The sequence below is a fragment of the Nipponia nippon genome, unplaced genomic scaffold (genome assembly GCF_047370975.1).
Source record: "Nipponia nippon isolate SJK-2023a ecotype South Korea unplaced genomic scaffold, ASM4737097v1 scaffold_34, whole genome shotgun sequence".
NCBI classification, from domain to species: Eukaryota; Metazoa; Chordata; class Aves; order Pelecaniformes; family Threskiornithidae; genus Nipponia; species Nipponia nippon.
This window is the reverse complement of record NW_028262352.1, coordinates 458,699-474,493: the sequence shown is the minus strand read 5'-3', so window position 1 is coordinate 474,493 and position 15,795 is coordinate 458,699. Positions and strand designations below refer to the sequence as shown.

At 43.8% G+C, this 15,795-nt stretch overlaps 2 protein-coding genes across 4 annotated transcripts in view; one reads left to right on the top strand and one right to left on the bottom strand.

Moving 5' to 3' along the window:
• Positions 1-747: 747 nt before the first annotated feature.
• The window catches only part of LOC104018644 (LIF receptor subunit alpha), a 38,266-nt gene continuing 23,218 nt past the window's right edge, over positions 748-15,795 (top strand). The window contains 11 exon segments of the mRNA XM_087770878.1: positions 748-849; positions 2,035-2,194; positions 2,777-2,838; positions 2,841-2,937; positions 3,676-3,796; positions 5,855-6,003; positions 11,215-11,249; positions 11,251-11,379; positions 12,208-12,379; positions 12,664-12,933; positions 15,016-15,145. Coding sequence (XP_087627004.1) covers positions 748-849; positions 2,035-2,194; positions 2,777-2,838; positions 2,841-2,937; positions 3,676-3,796; positions 5,855-6,003; positions 11,215-11,249; positions 11,251-11,379; positions 12,208-12,379; positions 12,664-12,933; positions 15,016-15,145 — 1,427 coding nt within the window.
• LOC148054075 (uncharacterized) lies at positions 6,188-9,435 on the bottom strand. Of its 3 annotated transcripts, none has more exons than XR_015707681.1 (3): positions 9,258-9,434; positions 7,437-7,529; positions 6,188-7,355 (listed from the first exon to the last, which is right to left on the bottom strand). XR_015707681.1 is itself a non-coding variant. In XM_087770905.1 (3 exons), exons 1-3 carry the CDS (start codon positions 8,122-8,124, stop codon positions 6,759-6,761), a joined length of 834 nt encoding a protein of 277 aa, XP_087627031.1. In that variant the 5' UTR covers positions 8,125-9,435; the 3' UTR covers positions 6,188-6,758. The 3 variants fall into 3 exon arrangements, 2 of the variants coding, with proteins under 2 accessions (XP_087627031.1, XP_087627030.1); XM_087770905.1 differs by having other exon boundaries at positions 6,188-6,783; positions 7,235-7,355; positions 7,437-9,435; XM_087770904.1 differs by having other exon boundaries at positions 6,188-6,783; positions 7,235-9,435.

The following is a 15,795-nucleotide window of genomic DNA, read 5'->3' as shown; positions in this document are numbered from 1 at the left end:
TATAATTTACATGTACATATCAAATGGAAATTGGTCATTTTGTTCATGTAAACCCCAGGTCTGCCTGAGTGGTCTTCATGTTTTTGATGAAGTGAGAGGTTTGTGAGCAAAGTTTAAATCTGGAGCTGACATCTTGGTTTTTCATTAGTAACATGGGCAAACATGATATGAAGCCCCTGAGAGATGCCAAAATACAGTGGGGGACTTCTGGCACTGAGATTGTTATAAGTGCTGGCAGGTTCTTGATTCATCTTTACCTGAACATGGATTTGTCAACCCTCGCTCTTGATTTGGCCTTTAACAAGTTACACGGCATGGATATTACAGTTTAGGAATATATAAAAAGAAGAACTGAATGTGTCTGGGGGTAGTATAGCTTAAATTAGTATGTGTTTAGTGACGTCTTCAGGTGGCTTGAGAACATGGTGAAAATAAAATAATTGTTAAGTTTTAAGGGTGTTTCTTCCCTCCAGATGTAACACTGACCTTTACCATAACATCTCTCTCAGCTCCTGTGCTGCCTGGGACTTTCCCTCAGTCTGGTTATTGCAGACCAAGAGAAAGAAGCAGCCCCTTGTGAACAGCTCTGGGTTATTTGACATGGTGCTGATACATTTCTCCTTGCACAGTGCAGACAGATTGGTGAGGGACAGAAGAGCATTTGTGGCATTTCCAGCTGTCCCCTGAGGGAGAGTTCCTAAAAAAAAAAAAAAAAAGTAATTAAAAATATATGGTTGTATTGCAAGGATGAGGGAACATCCTCCTGGTGGTGCAGAGGACTTCAGTGAAGGGAGGCTTCTTTTAAAATTACAGAGGCTTTTAGACAAAGTCTGTTATTCTGACAATGATGTACATCTAGCTTTGGAAGAGACTTCTAAGACAAGGTCAGGAGCCTTTCCACTTGAAACTTTTAAAAGGAGTAGCTGGGACAAAATGTGAGGTTTAGAAAACTGCTCTGTAGGAGAGGCTGGCTCAGCTATATTCTTAATGTGAAAATGACCCAGCTCCTGTTATTTGTCACTGAGAGAAGGCCCCTTGCTACATGGGAGTTATGGTCTCTGGGAGGGTGCTCAAGACTTCAGAGCTTTCAGGTGGCAGGGAAAAAATGCATTAGGGATTGGCTGGGCTTTAGGATAAGCTTTTCTGCAGTTTTGTTTCTGAGAACAAAAACTGATGGTGGCTGATGTGTGGGTGGAACAGAATGTGTTCCCCAGATCCCACTGAACAGTTGAACTTCTCTTTTGAAAACATGCAACCCATTAATCTTCAAAGAACACATTAAACATAATATTCTAGATAATTTTTACCCTAAGGTAAATATTTACATCAACAAGTATCTTTGGGTAGAGAAATGGCTCTCTTTTTTTTTTTCTTTTTTTCCTCCAGAAATTATTATTTAACACTGGATTGAACCAGTGATCCTGGGCAATCAGATATGGTTCTGCAGTGTCTCAGGCATCTCATAGCTTTGAGTAGCAACAATATGAAGAGCGAGCAGATGGGAGAGGAAAACAGATGGGATCTCCTGTCCCCTTAAACCCATATCCAAAGCAGGGGATGTTTCCATTCAGGGTATACAGGACCATTTATGAATGACATTTCATCTAAATTGAAGAGACCTCTTCTAGGAGAATACTGTGGTGAATGGAGTTAAATCCAGTTGGCAGCTGGTCACAAGTGGTGTTCCCCAGGACTCAGTATTGGGGCCAGTTCTGTTCAATATCTTTATCAATGATCTGGATGAGCAGATCAAGTGTACCCTCAGGAAGACACCAAGTTGGGCGGGAGTGTTGATCTGCTGGAGGGTAGGAAGGCTCTACAGAGGGATCTGGACAGGCTGGATCAATGGGCTGAGGCCAACTGTATGAGGTTCAACAAGACTAAGTGCCGGGTCCTGCACTTGGGTCACAACAACCCCATGCAAAGCTACAGGCTTGGGGAAGAGTGGCTGGAGAGCTGCCTGGTGGAAAAGGACCTGGGGGTGTTGGTCGACAGCCGGCTGAACATGAGTTTTGGGCCCCTCACGACAAAAAGGACATTGAGATACTGGAGCGCGTCCAAAGAAGAGCAACAAAGCTGGTGAAGGGTCTAGAGAACAAGTCATACGAGGAGCGGCTGAGGGAGCTGGGGTTGTTTAGCCTGGAGAAGAGGAGGCTGAGAGGAGACCTTATCGCTATCTACAACTACCTGAAAGGTGAGGTGAGGGTCGGTCTCTTCTTCTAAGTAACAAGCGATAGGACTAGAGGAAAAGGCCTCAATTTGTGCCAGGGCAGGTTTAGGTTGGATATTAGAAAAAACTTCTTCACCGAAAGGGTAGTCAGGCACTGGAACAGGCCCCCCCAGGGAAGTGGTTGAGTCTCCATTCCTGGAGGTATTTAAAAGACATGTAGATGTGGTGCTTAGGGACATGGTTTAGTGGTGGACTTGGCAGTGCTAGGTTAGCAGTTGGACTTGATGATCTTAAGGGTCTTTTCCAACCTTAACGATTCTATGAATATCCTTCCACGTCTATTCTGTTCTGGCCTCAGATAGTCCTGAAGGAGGCCTGTGGACAGTTCAATTTTACATGTGTCTGATTCTTGAGGTTATCTTTGAAATGTGTCGCTGAAAACATATGCATGTGGTTGGGACAGTGAAAAAGGTTTGCTTGTCAGACAAAGAAAGGAAAGGAGTTGCTATGCCTGGGAGCAGCACTGAAGAAGAAAAGTAGATGGAACAAAAAGTGGCATTTGTGGAGCACCAGCTCTGGAATGTCAAAGTCGGTTTTGTTTTTTAGTTTTAGAACTGACCAGCTTGTTGGAAGATGACATTTATTCCTGCTTGAAGCTGCTGTTCTGAAAACAAACAGTAGAAGAATGTGGAAGAATTCAAGCCTCCGCTGCCTTTTCGCACTAGCTATTTTATGTTTAAGAAGCTTAATATATAGCCAAGAGATAGGTGAGTTTATTGCAATGTAATTCACTGATTACTTTGTAGCTTCTGTACTGGCACCATTTAATTACGTTGCTTTCCTACCATATGTATGTTCAAAAACCATCACCTCTGCAGTCCCACACCATCCTAGGGATGAAGGTACTACCAGGCCTGGTCTCTGCTTTCCAGCACCCAGTGGCATCATGTAAACCAGTGCAAAGTTGGGTGTTAAATTCTCCATAATGCAACTGTGATAATCTGCATATGCAGTTGGTGTAAATGTCTGCATTGAGACCTTGCTGTATATGTCGGCTGTCTGCGACAATTTCACACATTATCATTAATTGCCCTTCTGTCATTAATTGCCCTCCATGTGTGACAACAAAAAAAAACAAAAACCAAAAAAACCCCAAAAAATGAGAAAAAAAACCTCATTAAGTTTATCATCAAAGCTTGCGGTTTTGCAGTTGGCCCAAAGCCTGCTTATTAGTCTAGGCTAGGAATGGGTATTGTGGAAAGAGACAGCTGCCTATGTCATTGCACACAAGTATAAACCCAGATTTTAGGTACTTCTAGAAATCTGGCAGTCTGTGGCTATCTATAATCAGGCACACAAATCATTCAACAGTTTTAAAATATTGGCCAGACATGCATGCATTAAAAATGTCAAAAGAATGGCTATATATGTGAACAATAGCAGTTGTTTTGCAGTTGGTCATTTTTGACCTGCAGTTTGTGACTGTATATCTTATATGTTTTCAGATTCTCTGGGGAACCCCCAGAATTTGAAATGTGTAACGCACAATTTACGTAAAATGGCCTGTACTTGGGATGTCTCTTCTAAAGGAAGACATGGGCAAACTGACTTTTGCTACACTACCAAGTAAGTCCCCTGTATACCTGGTTTAAAACTTCCGAACTGTGATGAAAGTATAGTTATTCCTCAGTCACTGCCCATGGAATTTGTGATGCTGTTGTTTCCCAGCATCTACCCCTCAGTTTTCCTTGGGTGGTGCTCACTCCAGGCACTGTTAACTCAGGCAATGACGGGGTTTCTGGAAAAGCATTGTTTCATGCTACCAGTTCTGCCAAAATCTCCTGCTTGCTCTCTTCAAAGACTGGAAGATGCTCTCATTTACTCAGACTTCTCTGTGTGTCTGCCTAGCCCTTGCTCACAGTTTTCATAAGGGACGTCTTCATACCAGGTTCAATCCAAAAGGAAATGATAGTTGGAATAAGCGGATCCTGATGTTATGGGCCAAAGCAGTAGAATATATGACATAAGTGTTCAAATGTGGAAAAGCATGAAAAATCTCTTGGTGGCTGTCTTATAACCTTTATGAATTTAAAGCTGTCTGGAGAGTATTGTATTAGAGAAAACGTGAAAATAATTCCATAATTACAATAGCCTTTCTGAAGTGAATGCAAGTTGAAAATTTCATGAAACGTTAAAAAAACCTTAAATCTTAAGTATGTTTTTCATGAATGAGAACTACATGTGCAATTCCCCATGCTGTGGGTCTGCCAAATACTTATGTGCTAGGGATGAGTTCAAATCCTTTTTGCGTCTTGATCCTGCACCCAATCCAGATATTTGTACTGTCTCTTTTCCTGTAAATTCTGCAGGCAGCCCAGACTTGTCCTTAGGGTCCCAGGGCTTGGCTGCACTTCTTCCGCCTACATGCTTGATTTTCTGTGTCTAGTTATTCCTTCTGCATTGCCAGCTATCATTTCTATTAAAAAAAAAACCCCAAAAATATATATGTGACATTGTGGCCAGAGTTCAGGAGTGCAGAGTTCATGAAGTATGGCCCTCTAAACAAGAACAGCCATGTAGCTGCTGCTGTTTCTTCTTAGCAAAGCAGAACAGGCTTGGGTCCCCGAAGCAGAGAGGCTGAGGGCTGAGCTTAGTACAGACCTCCCTGAGGGAAAGAGATTTTGTTTTTCAGTTACCCAAACATCCTCTAATAATATCTCAGTACAGAATAGGAATAGCTTTTCTGAGCACTCAAGTCTCAGCTGGCCTTCACTAGCCCAGTCTTTTGCATGAATCTTAAAAGTTCAACCCAAGCTCTTGACTCCAGCTGATGGGAGTTCCAGGGTCCTGTTCCAGTTCATAAATAAGTAACAGTCCCTCAGCAGGAAGTCTGGCATTGTTCTCTTTGCTTTCCTTCCTCCCATCATTTCCCCAAGAGGAAGCTCTGGATTTTTACAAACTTTTTTCCTTTCTGGTTGCATATCAATGATTATGAGCAAAGGGACTTGACCCATCCATTATTGTTTCCTGTACGTATCTATGACCTCCAGACAAAGGCCAGATCACATTGTGCTGAGCACTGCACAAACATTATGTGCAGACTGTATTTCCATGTAGGATCTTAGCAGTTCTCTCCCCTACCCTCTGCTCTTTCCCTACGAGCTGAGCAGCAGAAAGGAGCTAAAAGATTTGTTCTGAGATGGGGACACAGATGGGTGAACCTACTCTTTGCACCCATATGCCATCACTTTAGGAAGAAATGGAGGGAGAGGGAGTCAGGAAACATAAAGGGAGGGGGAGATACTGTTGGGGTTTGGTTTTTTTTGATTTTGCTTATTTTGAAATACTGATTCGTGGTGACTGGAGGTTTCAGAAATGTGTCTTTTCATTAAAAAGTCAGTTTTTCACTTTGAGGTGTTCTCTTAACGACTGGGTAGTTGCATTATATAACTAGTGCACAGTCTGCCACTATGATAAAAGTGAATTGAAAGACGAGGGAATGCCTGTTAATCTGATACTAACCAAAGCCCATGCAAGTCTTACTCCTTCACAGACTTGATATGGAGCTCTCTGTTATATTACAGAGAATTTGTGTTTTATTAGTGTCCTAGGAAATAGGACTTGACTTGTCTTAGCTTCCTATCATCAGTTGAAATACCTGCTTAATCCTCTCTGTCTTTTCAGTGACCTTGCCCCTCCAGTGTGTTTTAAAACTAAGGAGAAAAGGGTCGAGATTCCAGTCCCAGAGAGCTCCACCATGGTGACAATAAGCACAAACAGCATTTCTGCTGGTTTTGCTACCAAAGAATTTGAAATTCACAAGACAGACATCTGTAAGTATCAGGTTTTATGTGTGTACATAAGGCCTTTATACTATGATTAACAATGCTCCAGAAGTGTATATGCTTGCAGTTTTCTTTGGCAGTGTTCCTGTGTAGCGTTCGTTACATATCAAGGTTATACCGGCGGATCTCCAGCCGACCCGGGCTGGGGAAGGAACAGTCAGCACACACAGTGTGGGTGTTCAGCTTCCTCGTTTATTGCGCAGTAGTTTACCTTTATACTCCCAGCAGTAGGCGTGTCATGTTATAAGGGGCGGAGGCAAGGGAGGGTCGACCCTTAACTCTTTCCGTACAGCGCGTGATCTTCCGGTCGCCAGCCCTTATCTTTACTACATTTCCCCCTCCCTTAGCTCCAGTAGCTCTGGGTCTCGCTGGGGAAGCTGCGCATAAAATAATCGATATGTGGTAAGACTTCTTAATATACGACTCATAGAACGCATAATTAAGTGTAACAGACAGGGTAATAGCACAACAAGGTCAAGAACAAGTAACAAGACTATGAGCCCGGTTATTAAAAGTTTGGGCGTTATTAACATTCCAGTTTTGTAAGCCTGGGATAGTGGAGCTCTGGTTTGACTTGTGGCAGCAACTGTCCTCCTTATCGCTAGTGAAGTAGGGGGTGAACAATAGACAGGTAGAGGCTTGTCCAATAGCCGGCATATACAGACACGCATCCATTACGTTCATGGATTTTGCCCAATCCAGCCAGTAGTTCGTTGCGGCTCCCTCATTGCTCCCCCACACCATCAGGATGCATAGGGAAATGGTAACCTGTCAAGATAAGACTCAATAAATTGATTAATGTCTATATGGTCGAATATTTTCACTTGGTACCCATTCTAGCATCCCTTTCTTGGTTTGCACACACGCATACCCACGTCCCAGACAACGGAGGGAATACGGGCCCTTCCATTCACGGGTTTGCAGGTCCCGTACTTGAACCAAAGGGTAAGGCCCTTCGTTCTCATCGAGCCGGAAATGTGCCTGGGTTGCAGTCTGGGTTTTATAGGTGTTCCCTCGAATGGTATGATTTAAGGTAATTAGTGCCATCGTCAACAGACGCTGTGCCCGAAATAAGGGAGGGTCAAGGGGAGGGGGAACCCCTGTTCCTGGGCTTATCTTTTCTCCCTCCCTAAGTCAGTCGAGTAACTCTTTTAATGTGCGGTGTGCACGTTCTACAATGCTTTGGCCCGTACTGTTGTAGGGAATGCCATGACTCAACTGAATATCCCAGCGCACGCAAAAGTCCTTTGTCTTCTTGCTGACATATGCTGCTCCATTATCTGTTTTAATTTTTTCTGGGATGCCAAGTTGCGCCATACAGTCCTGCCAATGTAAAATAACTGCGAGAGCATTTTGTTTAGCATGCATAGTGGCTAAAATAATTCCACTGCAGGTATCAACTGTAACATGCAGATACTTACGTGGATTAAAAGGTTCATAAATCGTAACATCAGACTGCCATATTTGGTTGGGCTGCAACCCTCGAGGGTTTACCCCTGCTTCCCAGAGGGGACCTTTGGAACACACAGGATAAGCAACAATCACAGAGCGAGCACCTTGCAAAGTAATACCAGTTCGCTTTCCCACTGCCCCAGGGGTAAGGGGTCCCTCTGGTAGCTCAGGTATCACTGGCAGTGCCGGGGGAGCCCTACCACCCCCCCTAGATGTCGTCAGCCGTGACGCCGGTTCTCCTTGTTCCTCAGATCTTTTCCTGCGCTCTGCTCTCTGTGTGTCCAGCACCCGTCGATCACTGGGATGCAACGGGGCGTCCTCAGAAGGTGATGGTGTCTTGCCCTCCTTTTCTCCTTCCCGCCATCTTCCTTCACGTAGTTTGCAATACCGCTGGGATCCCACGTTGGCCCCCGGGACCCAATCCAGCAACCTATCAGTCAGCTCCCTTTCCACACATTGTTGCAACTCGCCCCAGGGGTATTGAGTAGGTGGCGGATCCGCCGGTGCAGAAGGTGCCGAAGGTTCCATGGGCGGCTGCTCTAGACTCCCCACTCGTAACGGGAACACCTTTCCCGACTCCTTTGTTCCCGCTGCGCCATAGCCTCCCTGCGCCTCCCCTTCCTCCGTTGGCTCAGTCCCCAGTAACGACGGCCCCATCTGTGCCCCACAGGCCACCCCTTCAACTCGAGTTCACACTGGAGTTCCAGCCTGTCCAGCACAGCAGTACAGAAAAACAGCAGAGATGCCCTGGCCATCTGCCAGCCCAGGCACATAGCCATTGCTGTTATCAAAATGTTCCCAGGCACAGCGGAGTAAGATGATAAGCAGTTCAGCAGTACAGCAAGCAGCGAAAGCAAAAAGCAGCCACTAACGAGCATTAGACTCTAATATACAGTAAGGCAAGCAAGCCCCGTGGCAAGCACAGAAACCTGCCGATTAATAGCTAAACAGCAATACCAGCTATAACTTTGATCTAGCACATTCCAATTAAATCTGTCGTTATCTCGAACGCTTTGTACCCTATATTGGGTGCCAAAAAAAACTGTCGTGGTTTAACCCCAGCTAGCAACTAAGCACCACACAGCCGCTTGCTCACTCCCCCTTGGTGGGACGGGGGAGAGAATCGGAAGGGTAAAAGTGAGAAAACTCATGGGTTGAGATAAAGACAGTTTAATGGGTAAAGCAGAAGCCGCGCGCGCAAGCAAAGCAAAGCAAGGAATTCATTCACTACTTCCCATAGGCAAGCAGGTGTTCAGCCATCCTCAGGAAAGCAGGGCTCCATCATGCGTAACGGTTACTTGGGAAGACAAACGCCATCACTCCAAACGTCCCCCCCTTCCTTCTTCTTCCCCCAGCTTTATATGCTGAGCATGATGTCATATGGTCTGGCATAGCCATTTGGCCAGTCTGGGTCAGCTCCCCCTGGCTGTGCTCCCTCCCAGCCAGCCTGTGTCCCCTCCGAGACTAAACCCGTTGGCTTTTCGTTCCCAGGAACTTCATGCCCCATCAGCGCGCTACGTGCGGCAAGCCAGCGCCGCTTTGCCGCAAACCCCTTCTTGAGCACCCTTTTTACTGTTCCCCAGGCGCGAAGCCGGTCACTGGCTCCTCCAACATTGCTTATGATCGCTTCTGTCGGCTCGTTGTGTATTTTCCCCCAATTTGGGGTGTCCAAAAACTTCTGTGGGAGCGCCGAGCACTCCCCGGCATAGCATCCATTGGATGCGGTCGCCCATGGGCCTTTTCCTTATCGCCCCATCCTCGCCCACCTCCGTCACTACCGACTTTAGTACCTTTATGAGTTCCGCGAGCTCCATCACTGCTACCTGCAGCCGATCACGTCGGGGTCACCACTATGTAGCGTTCGTTACATATCAAGGTTATACCGGCGGATCTCCAGCCGACCTGGGCTGGGGAAGGAACAGTCAGCACACACAGTGTGGGTGTTCAGCTTCAACGTTTATTGCGCAGTAGTTTACCTTTATACTCCCAGCAGTAGGCGTGTCATGTTATAAGGGGCGGAGGCAAGGGAGGGTCGACCCTTAACTCTTTCCGTACAGCGCGTGATCTTCCGGTCGCCAGCCCTTATCTTTACTACATTCCTGTATGTAAAATGTTGATGTGCTGAGTCCATATGAATCTACCATACATAATACGTTGTTTTTTCTCCCCCTTCAGGGGAAAGAAAACCCCTCTGTCCATAGATCATAGCAGAGAAATCAAGGGCAGAATGTGAGGAGGAAAACAAAGTACAACACTGTTACATCCTCCTAATCACTCTTTGCCTTTGTTCTCCTAATTGTAAATTAGGAAGGATTTGTAAACAAGTTCCTAATCTACTTACTGAAGTACCTGCATGGGGCATAAAGTACATTTACTCAGACTTGACTTGGGAAAGGCAGAATAAACTTCCTAGTGCCTGTTCTCCCATCTTAAATGCTGAACCGCTACAGAATTAAGTAGTTTATTCCTGCAATTTCACAACATTTTGAAGGTAGTTATATCATATGTCACTCCTGACAGGATCATATTTTCTTAATATATGCCCAACTTATCGATTCTGTTCGAATGTATATGAAACTGAGCAAATACATTTATGCTTGGGAGGTAGGCTGCATCATATTGGAGTCATAGATAAATTAGGCTTTTTCCCCACTTCCTTCCTCCCAAAGGAGGAAGTTGTAAGCTGAAGATGGCATTGACACCATCTGCCACACTTGCTCGTAATTTAGTCTTTGGTTTCGGTTTGCCTGCTTATTCCTTTAGTGCAGTCAAAATCTAAAGTCAGTAGCACTTCTTATCCACGGTTCAGTTTTCTCTTCACTTGAGAGCAGCTCAGGAACTTTAACAAAACACATCTCAAAAATATGTGGGAAACACACTGGGTTCTCCAGCATCTTGCTGACTCCAGGCAGGATGGGTCTCTCAGGTTCTTCACAGGTTATCCTGGGTAGCATGTTGACTGTGCTGAACACTTTGCAGTCTCTCAGAGCCTTGTCCAGAACTGAAGATGGATAAATCACACATTTTAAAAACAGGATTTATCCTGCACCAGGCCCAATTCCACTTGAGCTGCCATAACCCTTGCCTGCTTCTCAGCCTCTTGCTCGTCTTGCTTCACCACCACCCGTTCATAGAAGAGATGCTTCTGTTTAATCTTCCTGTCCTGTCCCCATCACCATGTCATGCCTTTAATATTTCTTGTAACTTAAAATCGCATTCCTCATGATCCTCTTCAGAGCCTCATGTGAGCTACTTCCACCCTGTGCTTCTGCTCTCCTTCCTCCCTACTCTCGCTTTTGTGTGAGTCCTCTCTTCCCTGCTGGTCTCCAAAACCTACTTCTTCCTTTGGAGGAAGACTCCCTAGATGTGTTCTCATGTACACGTCAAAGACTGTCACCCTGTTTCCTTTATCTCTGTGGCATTGAATGAAGGTTGTGAAAGATATGATGTCTTCCTTACTATGCATTATGAAGAGTCATATTCATGATCAGTTACTCACACATCTGCATGCTGAGATGTTAGAAGAAAATGCTACCTGATGACTCATCAGCACCTGTGCTTTCCTGGGAACTTTCATGCTCAAGTAATGACAGAACCCATCTTGTTCTAATTACAGAGGTTGAGTTACATGTTTGTATGGCTACTAGCCAGTTCAGAGCAGAGAAATGTGGCTGTTAAACACCTGTAGGGCTGGTGTTGCTGACTAATGACTTGAATATGGGCTTTTTTTCCCCTCTCTTTTTCAAGCATTTGTTCCTCTCACTCCACACATTCATAGTTTAACTACCTGACTTTCCAACTTACACGTTAAATCTGAAGTGGAGTGATAACGGATCAGTCTTCCCATACAGACTGGATGCTTTTTGGCAGATTGAGATACTCTGTAAAGAAGCAATGGAAAAAGTCACACAAGTAAGTCCTTTTCTTCCTTTATGAAAAATATATACAATTTTTGTCCCCGCTAATATTCTGGGAGGTCATTTGAAGAAAGATGAGAAAGATGAGAATAATGCAGATTGTAGAGCTTTGCAGAACCTGAGTGTAGTCATACTGCTGGTAGGTAACTTCTTGTTAAGTTTCAAAGTTATGAAGACAATGGATGCTATACTGTGAGTACTTATTCACAATCACAGCTTTTTTTTTTTAATCTAGTACAGGTTTTTTAAATTAGAACTTGCTTATGAATTTGGCAGATATTTTATACCATTATCTCTGCTTTACTTCTCCAACAGTGTCTCAAGTCTTGGTGGTCTTTGAATGTTCAGTTTGCTTTTTTTTTTTTTTTTGCAACCACAGTTTTTCCAGGCCAATTTGTAGCTCTGTTCTATAATTTTTAGGAATGAAGAAAAGATGAAATGTGCAGCCTGGGACTAATATTTAGAAGCATTTCATTTTGGAAAAGTTGGAACATTTCCCTGCCTGGGAGAGGCTCAGAATACTGGGATGCGATGTATACCATTTGAAATGCTTGGCAAGCTTCCTGTTCTCCCTCAAATGCCTGCCCTCTAGTATTTCTGGATGGCAGTCTACCTGGCTGATGGGCTGTTTAGCATCTTAGGCTTTTGTCCAAGTAAATTCACAATGCAACTGAAAGTTAGGTGGGATACTCCAACTATCTATTGGGATTTTATGATTTACTTCACTTAATTTGCCATTCTGTTGACACCTGGGGGATTATATGTCATTGCTAACAGATGTTCATAAACTCTCTTGGGTTTTTTTTTGGGGAAAACTTTGTAGGTAACTTACTATTCAAAACTGACTCATGAAGACATTCTTTCTTGGAACTGGACATCAGATATGCCTTTGGAGTGTACATCGCACTATGTGAAGATTCACTGTTACATTAATGTAACACAGTTTGTTGGCCCCAAGGATTGGAGTGACTGGAGCCCAGTAGAAGAGGTCCCTGGTATGTTTGTTCCCTTGCTACCACATGGACTTTGATTGCTTTATGAAAAGTAAGCCAAAGTCAGAGGAGAAGTGTTAGGCAGTGATGGCCTGCTGCTTTTGGGGGTGTTTTGATTAGAGAAATAATGTAATCGTTAGTTAATGAAACCTAGTAAACATTGATTTGTATGCACTGGAGTGCTTCTGAGTCACATTTTAGCTGATCAACACCATGTTTATAGCAAATTGTTCATGTGGCTTTGGTTGGTTGGTTGGTTTTGTTTTCTGTTCTTCCTTCTCTGCTAGGAAAAGATACCGAGTCCAATGGGAGTGGGGTGTTTCCTCAGGACACCGTGGTGGCAGTAGGTTCAGATGTGACAATTTTTTGTGTCCATGAAGAAGGACAGCAAATACAATGGATTACTTATGGACCAGAAATATACCAAATGATACATCTGAGCAGTTGGAGCAGTGCAATCAGAGTGCTAAATGCCAGTGCTTCAGATACCAGCGGGACAAACTTAGTGTGCATACTGTCCAAAGATGAGATGGATGGAACTGTCTTGTTTGTAGGATGTATGTATAATTATGTTTCCTAACCTTAGGAAAATCAAAATTATTTTGAGACTCTTAGGGTTCTGCTAGGAAACAGATACTATTGTGGCTTTTTTTTTTCCTGGCCTTTGGTTTCTGAGGATGAACTGGGATTTTACTTGTTTGACCGATTTCACCATAGAAACTCCAGCACATGGAGAAGACACCAGGGCTGGGAGGATGAGGAGGTACCCATGTAAGCACCTCTTCTCTTAGAACCTGGCCCAGTGCTTCTCTCCTTGATCTCTTCTCTTAAGGCACTTCTTCATGATCTGGAATACTTAGTAGTTTATTGCCATGTGAAGATTCATCCTCAGTCTCTATCAATTTAGGTTTACATTATTACAGTTTGGTCCTTGACAAGGCAAGAGTAAGAGCAAGAATTGTAAGTGAAAACATTCATTTACCAACCAGTCAAATGAAGACAATAAAACAGTTAGACTTGCAGCAACAACAGATGCTCATCCAGGGCAGTAGCTCCCTGGGAGCTAATTACAGCAAAGAAACCTGCCTGACAATTCATCTTTCCTGGAAAATCTTCTAAACATTCTTTTAATATTTTCTTTAAAGATACTGAGTCATCACGTATCTTCTCTGTGTAACCATGCCAGCCTCAGAAATATCTTCCAGATACAGATACCTCTTAAAACAAACTATTGAAAGTACCTGGTTCTTCTTTCCTGTAATTGGTCACTTCAGTGCTTTGTGTGTTTTCCCCACAGGGGTTTTGAGAGTTATCATATTCCAATAGCTGCCCATTAGAATCCTGTTTCCCATTACAAACACCTACCTTTGAACTTAGGGTCCTTGGGGTTGAGGGAAAGGAGAGGAAAGACCGGACTCATTTTGAAAGTGTGTTCCCAACTCCAGCCTGTGCCTCCTGTCATTGATTTTGTGTATTAACTGTGTGATAGAAAATGCAAAACAGAATCCAACCCTTTATGACTTCTCAGTGAGATGCTGTTTTTACATTATTTGTGCAGTATTTGCTGTTATGGGAGAACCTTCCAGGTAAATAAGTCAGTGGTTCATGAACGAAGGCTGTGATAATCCCATGGGGTTTTCCCATACAGTGGTTTTTGAAGAGCTGGGATGTGGTGAAGTCTGTTTCCTGCCAGTGTTTCTTTCTTCTTGTGGTACCTACTTAGTGGGAAGGGGACTTGTCAGGATGCTCTTGCTGATGGAGAGACATTTGGGTAAGAAAAGGTAGAAGAAGTAAATGTGTATGCGCACCACCTTGGTTAAGCCCAGGTCTGGCAAAAGAAATGTTCTTTTTGGCCTGCTGCTCATAATCTGAACTAAGCCTGCCACTGTGGCCTCTTGTATTAGTGCCCCTACTCCAGGGCAGCTACACGGATATTATTGTGCTGCCTTTTGGGGAAAAGTGTATGATACTTGAAATAAGTGCTCTGCTTAGTCTCACGTTAGCATGATTACCCTCTCTGTTGGGAGCACTGTCCATCTTCTCCAGGAAGGCATTCAACACCGCTCTAGTATGGGAGTAAAGAACAAGATTTAAAAGAAAAAGATGGGAACTTCCAAAGCAATGGTGAAGAGGACGAGCCATTTGGGGCTTGCTTTAACTTTCAAATTCAGGGTGGAATTCATGCTAAAGGGAACATCTCCTTGACATGACTTGCTTGGAGAATTCAAAGCAGTGGTGGGGCTGGCATGTAAGAAAATGTGACGCACAGCCGACAGCATTCCTACATTGCTCAGCAGCTAAACTGACACTCAGAATTTGGAAAAGTCTTGGCAGAGTTTCAGTGAAACACTTCCAGGTCAGAGCCTGGAGCTTGTGAACATATTTGCATGTGATTTACCAGATTACCCACCCACTTAGAAGCCTAGAGTCAGATGGGGCTGATAATAATTATCCATCTGTTTTATTGGGATTTTTTTGAAGCATATTATTTATATGGTTGGAGCATGACTATTACCATGTATTTGTGAGGCACACAGTCTCAGCAGAAATGAATGGTGACGCTTTCAGGGAGCTAGCAGCCCAACTGTCACACTAGGATGGCAAAACATCAACTGTTTTGGTTTCCTTTCATGCTACAGATGCCCCTGATATTCCCCAAAACCTCAGCTGTGAAACGTCCAACTTCCTGATAATAAAATGCATCTGGAAACCAGGAAGATCCAGTGGACTATATGGAAAATGAAGAACAAAGTACAGTTTATTTGAAAGGTAAAACAATTCAGCACTAAAAGGAGTAAAAAGGTAGAACTGGAGTATATCCATTGCTGCCTGTGACTTGCTGCACCATGCCTGCTTAAATGAGATAGTCTCCATTGTTTAGAGCCTAAAGTACTTTTCAAGAGTTTGTGGAAGTTGGAACTAAACTCCAAAAACAAAATTGGAGAACCCTAGTCTAGTTCTGCAAAATTGCAATGGGAATTAAGGGTAGCTTTTCCCAAAGACTTATGCCATATGGACTTATGACAAAATAAAGGGCTAAGTGTGTCAGACTGCTGCCAACATGTGGATAGGAATATGAGAATACAGGGAGATGGTGGGATTCATTCACTGTTTTTTTTTTTTTTTATATGCAACCTGTGTCAGCTCATCTGTCAGACATTTACTGAGCTTCTGCTATGCAGGATGACAGAAACTCACTGAGGAACAATTGTAAGACAGGCCATGGGGCATCACCCAAATGCTACTAGGGAAAATAGTAATAAGCCTATACCCATTCTGCTCCCAGCATCAAGAACTAGATAGTGTAGAGCAGGCAAAGTGCATGTTACCTGGAAAACATTGAAAGGGACAAATAACACTGGCATCATCCACAGAAAGAAGTGAAGGCTGATATTCCACTAGTTTGTCTTACATTCTAG

Bases quoted from the DNA above. Each gene is read 5' to 3' on its own strand.
- LOC148054075 (XM_087770904.1), bottom strand. From the start codon at position 8,124: ATGGGGCCGTCGTTACTGGGGACTGAGCCAACGGAGGAAGGGGAGGCG. The intron at 6,784-7,234 runs GTTGAGTCATGG...TTATCTTGACAG, and splicing joins TGCGTGCGCTGGGATATTCA to GTTACCATTTCCCTATGCAT.